Raw genomic sequence first — 10582 nt, forward strand, 5'->3', positions numbered from 1 at the left:
GTGTCATGTCAGTCTTATGCACACCCCTTCAAGTAAAGTGTTACCGTATTTTCTTAATTATATACGGGACCAAAATTAACAAGGACCAAATACAAGTGAAATTGCTGAATAATACACTCATTGTCATAAATACTATTGTATTAAGCACACAATTTCAACTGTTATGAAGCAAAACAAAACAAAAAATATCTTGGGATAAAGCACAAGAATGAATGAATGAATACATAAAGCCATTTACATTTTTGTCTTTAAAACAAAAGCAGCATTTAGTTTTTTTTTTTATCTTTATTTATTAAAATGAAACTTAAGAATATACACACCTCAACTTCCTTCTCTGAGAGCGGGGGTGCGCTGCAACAAAAAAGAGAGGAGTTGTAAGGACTTTTTGAGGGGTTTTAATAGTAAGGAATTGACCAATCTATGATCAAATGATGGTTTTGTGAACACACCATCCAGGTAAACCTCTGTGCAGTTTGAGTTTGCGTAGCATGACGTCTGAAATGTTGGGCATAGCGTCAGGTTTCTCTTTGGCCTCCTCTTCACTGGGAGAGCTGGTGAGCGGAGAGGATGGACCTGAGAGATAAACTGATTACTAAGGTTTAACACAGCACATTTAAGAGAACTGTAAAAGAAAATCATTACGAGCACTATGTGCTAATCGTGACACATATAGCGCCACCTAGCGGTGTAAGAATATAGTTACATTGCATATGTATTTCACACAATGTAACTCAGTGTAAAAACAAATAGATAACACATTAAAACAGAAGTCTATGAAAATTTAATCCCATAAAATATGGGTGTGGAAACCTGAAAGGTGGAAAGCCTCACATATCTGCTCCATGTTCTTCTGTTGTATTGCTAACTTGCACTGTTATTATATGACTTATATTATGTAGTCCCTTTGAATTTTTAAAGCTTTTTGTGCATAAGATATGTTGTTACAGACAATTTTAATGTGCACTGTTAGCTGTGAGAGTAAGTGTTCATTAAATCAAATTAAAACAACAGGCAAACACATTAAATGTTAAAATATACATGTCATAATATTTTACATACATCATACTGTACATGTTCATGTGAGACTATGAAATAAAAAAAGACTTTCTGATTTTGTCTGTGTAAAGTTGTAAACACATTTTTCAAATAAACCCAGCAACTTCTGCAGGATACATGCGAGATGTCAGAAAGGGACATTATAAAGCGGATGGTTCCGGTCCTTGATTCTGACTGGTTGAGCCGTGTTCAAAGCTGTTGTAAATTACTCTACAAACATACACCGTTGTGTGCATTGTGTACAACTTTGTGTGTTGCTTGGCACAACTGTTTCTGAGGAGCTACATTGTTTGGTGGAAGAATACTGTTTTTATTAATATTATTACACTTTATTTGCTCCGTTTTATTTTGTGAAACCTAACTACGTATATGGAATAACTGTTTTATAAAAGCAATAAGCAATACTCTGCTTCGCCTCGTGCCTAACAATGCCCCTTAGCTGTTATAAATTCACTGTAAACAGGGCCGTCCTTAGGGGGGTGCAACTGGTGCGGTTGCATGGGGCCCCGGCGCTCGAGGGGGCCCCAGGGGGACCCCTAATCCCACGCAATCGCGAACGGACCAAGGGGGGCCCCGCTCCCTAACTCGCACCAGGACCCACGTCAGATAAGGACGGCCCTGACTGTAAACCACGGCTTCTTGGGGCTTACTGCTTTAGTTTACACATGATTTATGTAAGTAACATGCAACCAGAAATTCATCTGACAACAGCTCAAATAACAACATCAAGGTTTTAATAAAAAAAATCTTGCTTTGATTCTTTTTAAAAACTGAGAGACGAATCAAAACGAGTTGTAACAGACACAGTGCCACAGATGCTGCCAGTTGAGCTTGAGCAGAGGCAGTGTTGATTTATTTTTTCATTTTGATTTTAGTCAACATTTTAAGCCTCGTTCAGACTGTCGGCCCAAACCCGATTTTGTGCATATCCGGATGGAATCTGATTTGAATAACTGACTGTCCACACAGTGTATCGCAACTGTTCATATCCGATTTGTGTGTCCATAAGCACGCTTTCGTTTTACTGAATGTGCGTTGACTACTATGGCAATGCCGTTGCGCTGTTATGCCTACATTAAAAACAACAATAACAGCAATAGTTTGCAATACAGATATTGTCTTACAACATGACAGCATGTTGCCGTCGCGCTGGATTATTATTATTATTATTATTATGGATTTCGTCTTATGAGGCAGCATCAGAAACGCAGGAAGCTGGAATGAGAGTATTTATTCCGTGCTGCCATCGCCGCTTGTTTCAACACTCAAAGAGGTGAGTATACTAGTAGTATATTGTCTTTTTCCACTTGACTTTGACAGTTTGCAACAACACACGCTTGTTTCTGCAAAAACATTTACCGTATTGACCCGAATATAAGACAATGTTTTTTTCTTGGAAATACATCTGAAAAAACGCGGTCGTCTTATATTCAGGGTCTAGACCAGGGGTCACCAAACTCGGTCTTGGAGGGCCGGTGTCCTGCAGTGTTTAGCTCCAACCCTAATTAAACACACCTGAACCAGCTAATCAAAGTCTTATTAGGTATACTTGAATCTTCCAGGCAGGTGTGTTGAGGCAAGTTGGAGCTAAACTCTGCAGGACACCGGCCCTCCAGGACTGAGTTTGGTGACCCCTGGTCTAGACTTTGACATGTCAATAATACACCCACAACAATAGGTGGCGCCAAATACGCATAAAACGAGTGTGCCATGAAATACGTAATGTAACGCGTGTTGTAAAGATCACGAGTAAAAACAAAAGAAAAAGAAAAGCTTACAGCTGCATGAGTCGTGACGGTCACATTAGCCTGATGGGACCAAACTCCCTTTGTGATTTTAAAACGTAAGACAGTACCCAGATTTGAAGACTATAAGATTTAACTTCTTTAAATGTCTGACATGTTTACGTTTTACGTGGCATGAGAACGTGAAAAAGCTACGCTAAATCCGATCTGAGCGGTCAGACTGAAACGAATTTCCAGGAATGCATTTTGAATGGGATTCCAAACCTCATACGAATGTAGTTCGAAACGGATTTGCACAAATCGGATTTCATGTAGTTCGTTGCTAAATATGATCGGATTTCAAACGGATTTGGACAAAAATCGGATTTGGGCTGACAGTCTGAACGAGGCTTTAGTGATTCTGTTGTGTTTTGACATTTTTATTCAATTTGTCTCTATCGTTCTTATTCATTTTTTAGTTATTTTAGTCATCAGAAAATTTGAAATTCTGCTTTTCTAGAAATTCCAGAAAGCTAGCTGAAATAAAACAAAATCCGATCTGAGCGGTCAGACTGAAACGAATTTCCAGGAATGCAATTTGAATGGGATTCCAAACCTCATACGAATGTAGTTCGAAACGGATTTGCACAAATCGGATTTCATGTAGTTCGTTGCTAAATATGATCGGATTTCAAACGGATTTGGACAAAAATCGGATTTGGGCTGACAGTCTGAACGAGGCTTTAGTGATTCTGTTGTGTTTTGACATTTTTATTAAATTTGTCTCTATCGTTCTTATTCATTTTTTAGTTATTTTAGTCAGAAAATTTTCATCAGAAAATTTGAAATTCTGCTTTTCTAGAAATTCCAGAAAGCTAGCTGAAATAAAACGAGTTTAATTTTTATTTTTTTTTAATAATTTCAGTTCATGTTTATCTTAAGTAATATAATTTTTTATAGTTTTATTTCAAGATTTAATTAGTTTACGACAATAACCCTGAGCAGAGGGATGCTAAAGAAAGTGTCAAGGAGCAGAACAACGCCTACAGCCAGAAGTATTTCACCCAAAATTGAATCATCATTTACTCACTCTCATGTCATTCCAAAAACTGTTTGACTTACTTTTTCTACGGAACACAAAAGTTATCCTGTAGAAAAAAATTTCTAAATGTCGTAATGTTTTTGTCCATACAACAAAACCTTCAAAATCTTATTTTGTGTTGCAAAGAAGAAAGTCATGCAGATCTGGATTGACTTGAGGATGAATAAATGATCGTAAAATGTTTATTTTTTGACTAACTATCTCTTCAGCGATATATAAAATAATACTGCAATAAGCTTATGCACAGACTGAATCAAGATGTTCACACACAGTTCATACCTCGTTCCTGCTCGGTCGTTTCATTCAGGTCAGGAAGCTTTGAGCTGGAGATGCTCTGGTTACGCATCAGTTTGTGCTCCTAGAGAAGGAATGAAAACCGTAGTGATTTTACTAAATCGGGGACATAACATTCCCTTTACTCTGCCAACTGGGCTCAAACCTCAGAGAAAGCCATACAAGGAACATTAAAAACTACTAACATAGCATGGTTACCAGGTTGGCCAAAGACAACAAAGGATTACCTCGCGCAATTTGGACAGTTTTTGAACGCTCCCAGGTGGCACAGGGAAGTCCTTGTACCCGGAGGACTTAAACAGAGACTCCCTTGATTTGTCTGAGAGATTGTCCTCCCCTTTGGGAGCTGTATTCCTCATGTTCATGGAGCCCACCGTGTCCCAGGAGACGGCTCTCATCAGAGGAGGGAAGGCCCCTATTGTTTTGATTTCGGCCGTGCATGGGGCTTGCTGTGTAGGTGGCCGGGGGACGGGTTTGGCTACTCCTGTAGCTGGAGGTTGACTGATGCCACAGCCAGAAGTCTCTTCCTTTTTCTGGGCCGCATGTTCAGAGTTCTTCCCCTTGTCCGCTGGTGCATGATGGTCTGGCTTCTCCTTCTGAACCACAGCGGGATCTCTGGCTGGTACAGTGGTGGCATAACGCGGGGTTAAAGTCCCAGAGGATACCTTTCGCTTGTCACTGGGCATCCAATCTACTAGCCTCGTGAAGGTCTGAGGAAGAACAAGAACAAGAGAGTTAGTTTAATGATTAAGAACAAGTGCATTAAAACGGTCAGAATAATGTTACAATACAGTTCAGTTTATAACATTAAATCCAGTGAACATTTATCTAGGTTACTGTTAATATAATGTTTTATATTATTTATATTGTATTGTGTATACATTACTTAATATAATATATTGTTAAATCATGTTTATTAAAATACATTTATGCTAATTTCTACTTTAAACATAAAACTGTGTATGTATAGAAAACAATATAGTACATAAAATGTTTATGTAAAATTACTATTTATAAAAATAATAAAAAATATTTGGTATTTAAAAACTACGTTAACGCATTGAACTTTACTGTAGAGTATTATCAAGGGGTCAAATAATTGTATTATTTAAAATAAGACTATATTTTACATTGTTTATACATTTTAAATGGTTGTAAAAACTGTAAAAGATCATTATCTTTCATTGTGCTTTAAAATGCTTATTTTGATGTGTTGACTAACATATTAAAGCACAAGTACTTGATTATAATTTCACCTGTTTTGTTTATTTGATTTGAAGTTAACATATTGTAAATGCACTAATTCATTAAATATGTGTAATAACAAATATATATTAAAATATGTTGTACTTTTGAATATATTTCAAATGTGTTTCAACAGAAATTACTTTTAAATGTGTTTTAATTCCGAGTGCTTGTCAGTATTCGGAAGTAAATTTTAACCATATTTCAAAGACAATAAACGTAATTAAGTGGGTCAAAAAAGCACTCTAAAGTTCAGCTAACTGCTACCTAATGTAAATGTAAACTATTATACATTTTAATTTAATGCAGTTAACATACATTTCAGTTTACACATAAGTTTACACTTAAGTATATTCTTTTAAAGTAAATTAAAAATGCAATTTTTTAAATTCTAAAATTCTTTTTCACGAAGGCCCTGATCATTTTGGTCCAACAATGTCAACATGAGAACAGAAATGGCCACGATCAACTACATTGTGACTGTTTTTGGTGCAAAAAAACTTAAATAAGATTCGAAGTAAAAATAATATGTCCAATTTAATGTAAATTCGCACACATTTACTAATGTTTTAATATCTGAAAGACTGAAGTAGAAAGATTCAAGTAAGAAGAGCCAAAGATATAACATTTGTTACACAAACCTCCTGCTCTGGTTTAGTGGTGTCCCCTTGGTCATGGGTAGATGGTACCTCCAGATGCTGAAAACATACACAAACACAAACAATCCAATATTTATCATCACCAGGAGGACACAACATCAACACTATACAGAAGGGAATCTGAAGTGGCGCTCACCTTAGCTATGGAGGGACTACCTGGAGGAGTTGAGGTGACCTCAGGACCTGGAGGAGAAACAAAACCACTTAGCTTAGACCAACCATGGCTGGCATCTCTGTGGGCAAACGTGACTGAAAGCACAGCATGGTACCTAGCTGTGAGGGTGAGGAGAGGGAACTGCTTCTGGATGGTCTGGGGGAGGAGCATGGCGTTGGGTTTGGAGAGAGAGCTGTAACCCAAAGACACTGTTACCCAATTTTGGACATGCACTGACCATCATGATTTCAAAGTTTGGATATCACATTGCTTTATCTCTCATCGGCCTGTGAATGCGCTCAAGTCAGTACGCTGTAGCTAGTGTGCAGGATAAAGGAGGAATTTTGGCTGGTGCAAAAGACATTTGAGGACATGCGGATATGTACATGATGTTACAGTCTGATAAGCAAGGACGTCGCAAAAGCTAAAAATAAACAAGCTGCTTCTGAAATAAACATTTCAAAAACATGGACACAGTGAAACAAAAACAATGGCATTCACCACTTGGAAGAAGTTTTCTTCATTATTAATATCAACATAATATTTATATTATTATATAAATAATCTTCATTTGTTCAGTTGTTCTGTGCAGGATAAAGGAGGAATTTTGGCTGGTGCAAAAGACATTTGAGGACATGCGGATATGTACATGATGTTACAGTCTGATAAGCAAGGACGTCGCAAAAGCTAAAAATAAACAAGCTGCTTCTGAAATAAACATTTCAAAAACATGGACACAGTGAAACAAAAACAATGGCATTCCCCACTTGGAAGAAGTTTTCTTCATTATTAATATCAACGAAAAATGATGTTTATATAAATAATCTTCATTTGTTCACTTGTTCATTTTTCCCTGTCATTCCATTTTATTACACATAACTTAATTTCTGAACTTATATGTTTTGTTTTCTTTGTATGTGTGGATTACTTGGGTTGTTACCGACATCTGGGGAAAATTTCATTGAATCAATATAAAAGTTATTTTTCATATTGAAACTGTTGAAAATACACAACATAGTAAGTTGATCCACATATGACAGCCTCTGAACTTGGTCAATAATAATCTTATATACAGGCACTGGACTAAAAATACATTCAATCAGTCATCGCTCCCAAAATGAATTCAATGGGTAATCTTGTTAATGCTATAAATGAATTACAACAATAAAAGAAAATTTCATCATGAACATACATGAACAACAATATCACATTAAACCACAGAAATTCAAAAAAATTACATTTCCCTTACATTCAACTTCTAAAAGTGCATTCATCTTTGCCATGTTACATTCATTTAGTTGACTAGTGCTATACGCTGTATTAACAAAAACATTAATGGCATAAATAAAAACACTTACACTGACAAGCTACGCAATATCGCGTTCATAATCGAATGCGACTCATCTGCAATTATGAACGTGATATAGCAGTGATCTACGGCTCTGTATATTAAATGCCGCTCCATCTGAAAGCATGTGATGGAGATTTACTGTTAATCACAGAACCGGCTTTACTGACAAGATGCGTCCTAAGCCCTAAGTTTGTTTGTTGATCACAAAGTACAAAATAGATCAAATAAAACTAGGAAGCCACGTGTATTCAAAGCGCTTCCATTACTGTCTAGAGTGCGTGGAATGGTGCGCTGTGATTGATTGTTACTGTTTACAGTGCGTGGAATGGTGCGCTGTGATTGGTTGAGCGGATATATCGCATTCTGCAGAAAAGGGAGACTGGCGTTTGTCGCGCTTTGGAAAAAAAGGGTGAAAATATAAATTATGAAATATATAATAATTCAGCGGACATCGCATTTTGCGTAAAATAAAAAATGGACTTTTTTATGGACCGACCAGATACAATACTGATATTGGCGGAAACTCAATTTTTTTAAAAATTGCGTTTTATCGTGTTTTGGAACCAAACTCTTCATATATACAGTATATATATATATATATATATATATATATATATATGTGTGTGTAGTTAAAATTTTTTCCACATTATATTAGGCATTTTAATTAAGTTGGAATATTTTATACATGTTTTAATTAAGTTAGAATATTTTATTACATGAAATTACCTTAATTTAATCATAAATAAATAAGAAAATAAACAAACAAATAAATAAATAAATAACATATTCAAGTGTAAATTATGTGTAAATTACATTTTTTTGTTTGTTTGTTTAAATCAATTAAGTTTAAAAAAAGGCCCTCTACGGCCCCCGGTTGACAAACACTGTCCTAGACGGGAAAGTTATCATGTTTCTGTTGTACCTGTTGGAGATTCACTGAGACTACAGGTGGAGCGTCGGCCTCTGCGCTGCAGGAAGCGATCGCTGACTTTCTTGGCCTCCTCGAGCAGCTCCAGATTCTTCTGACGATCCTCTTCAGATAACTGCAGCTCAGGAAGCTGATCCTTCACCAGGTCTATCACGTGTCCATCATCATCTCAAACACAAATACACACACACAACCTAAACACAGCTGTAACACACACCAACTCGCCAACTTGTAGGAAGGAAACGACTTTAAGCTACTGCAGCTGTCCATAATGCATTACTTTAAAGCTTTAACCAAATGTAAACACATAAAGTCACAAACATTTTATCTTATAATATGCCATTTGAAAACAAATGTCTCTAAATACTAAATAAATATCTAAAGCAGTAAATTTTCACATTGGAGTGTGTAGTTGAACGTACCCACTGCGGTGATGGGACATGAAGATGCAGAATTTCGGGAGAGACGAGGCCTAGGGCTGTGTGGTTTGACACAGATTAAAACAAAACATTAAACCAACATTAAACCAACACATTCTCAACAAAACCGAGCAGGTTTATATTCAGCTAAAGTACAAACAGTGACTCTTTATGAGATTTTACACTGTCTGAATTACTAAAACTGCTGTTTAACGATTGGACAATAAAGATTTTTGGTAATCTTTTAATGGCTCTTGACATGAATACCTTGCTTTCTCCAGAGGACAGGGCTCTTGCTTGCTGACTTGTCTTGGAAGCACAATAGCTGGTGGAGTCATGGTTACATTCACCCTCTTGCTTTCAACTGGAGCATACTACAAAAAAAAAGGTCACATTCTTGGAGAGCAGTGAGGCTGAGGGTTTTAAATTTTTTAAACTGACACTTTTACTTTGAAGAGTTCAAAATATTTAGCTAAATATTCACATTCGGCATATTCAAGAAGAATTGGGGAATGTTCCCATTAAACTAAATGTGATCCGGCCTGTTCCTGTTTTAACTCACTGACGTGATACAAACAGAAATGTGGAATAAAAAGGCAAAAGTGACACAAAAGCTTGAACTTGCACATAATAAACAAACTTTTAAACACAAAATAATTCAATTTTTTCAATTGAATTCTATTTCTTCAATTTTGAAGAACACAGGTGACCAAACAGTTTTTGGTAGCAATTCCATAGAATTCTCTCTATGCTATGGAGGTTACCAACATTCTTCAAAATATCTTCTTTTGTGTACAATAGAAGAAAGAAACTCACAGGTTTGGAACAACATGAAGGTGAGTAAATTATGACAGAATTTTCATTTTTGGCACAATGTACATGTAGGGGATGTCAGGGATGCATGGCATATCAGCACTATATCGGTTACAGGACAATATCAGTTTTTAAATTCAGTTTCAGTAGTGGCCGATACTGGATATTTTTAGGAGTCAATATTTAATTGTTTCTGTCTAATTTAAAATTTAAATACTGACACATCTCATCATTAAGACAGTATAGTTTGAATGTCTTTTTAACTTATTGCTTCTTTTTGTTATTTTAGCCATAAATCTAGCTAGCTACTAGATTTGTGCTTGAAAAAAGGCCAACACAAAAATTTAATCTTAATTCAATATATATATAAACTGAAACGATTCTTAATATTGTATGCAGACTATGCTTACTTAAGTGCATATTTCAACCAGAAAACAAGACTAATTAAGATTTTTTTTTGTAGAGTACTGCAGCGGCAAAGAAGATAAATTAAGAGCAAACAGTAAGATGTGATGATTTTTCAACCACAGCATTCAGTCCTGAGGCAGTATGGGAAATTTCCAAACTGTACTGTGCAGCAGGTCCACTTTTTTAGCCCCTGCACAAACAATTTCACACATGCCAGGCTTACCAGCTCAAAACCCTTAGCTTTATCCCATGGGGAAAACATGTTGCGATAACATCCCCTTTACGAGAGGAAGCAAAATATTAGTCTTTGCAATAGTCCAATTACACTGTTGTTTTTATTTTTTTTCATTATTGCGTAATTCTGTAACTACTGATTTATAATTGATCTATGTAAATACTTGATTTTTTATTAAAGGGGTTATATGATGC

The 10582-nt window shown here is 36.1% G+C and overlaps 1 protein-coding gene across 1 annotated transcript in view; it reads right to left on the reverse strand.

The window, feature by feature from the left end:
• The window catches only part of LOC107584697 (protein MRVI1-like), a 57816-nt gene that overhangs the window by 16193 nt on the left and 31041 nt on the right, over nucleotides 1-10582 (reverse strand). Inside the window, exons 12-19 of the mRNA XM_016271401.1 lie at nucleotides 8508-8681; nucleotides 6350-6427; nucleotides 6217-6263; nucleotides 6063-6119; nucleotides 4404-4886; nucleotides 4162-4240; nucleotides 450-573; nucleotides 321-351 (exon numbers count right to left, since the gene is read on the reverse strand). Of these exons, the coding sequence (XP_016126887.1) occupies nucleotides 321-351; nucleotides 450-573; nucleotides 4162-4240; nucleotides 4404-4886; nucleotides 6063-6119; nucleotides 6217-6263; nucleotides 6350-6427; nucleotides 8508-8681 (1073 nt within the window). The remainder of the gene's footprint in view (nucleotides 1-320; nucleotides 352-449; nucleotides 574-4161; nucleotides 4241-4403; nucleotides 4887-6062; nucleotides 6120-6216; nucleotides 6264-6349; nucleotides 6428-8507; nucleotides 8682-10582) is intronic.

This window comes from Sinocyclocheilus grahami, unplaced genomic scaffold, assembly GCF_001515645.1.
Source record: "Sinocyclocheilus grahami isolate Dianchi unplaced genomic scaffold, SAMN03320097.WGS_v1.1 scaffold62.1, whole genome shotgun sequence".
Lineage (NCBI taxonomy): Eukaryota > Metazoa > Chordata > Actinopteri > Cypriniformes > Cyprinidae > Sinocyclocheilus > Sinocyclocheilus grahami.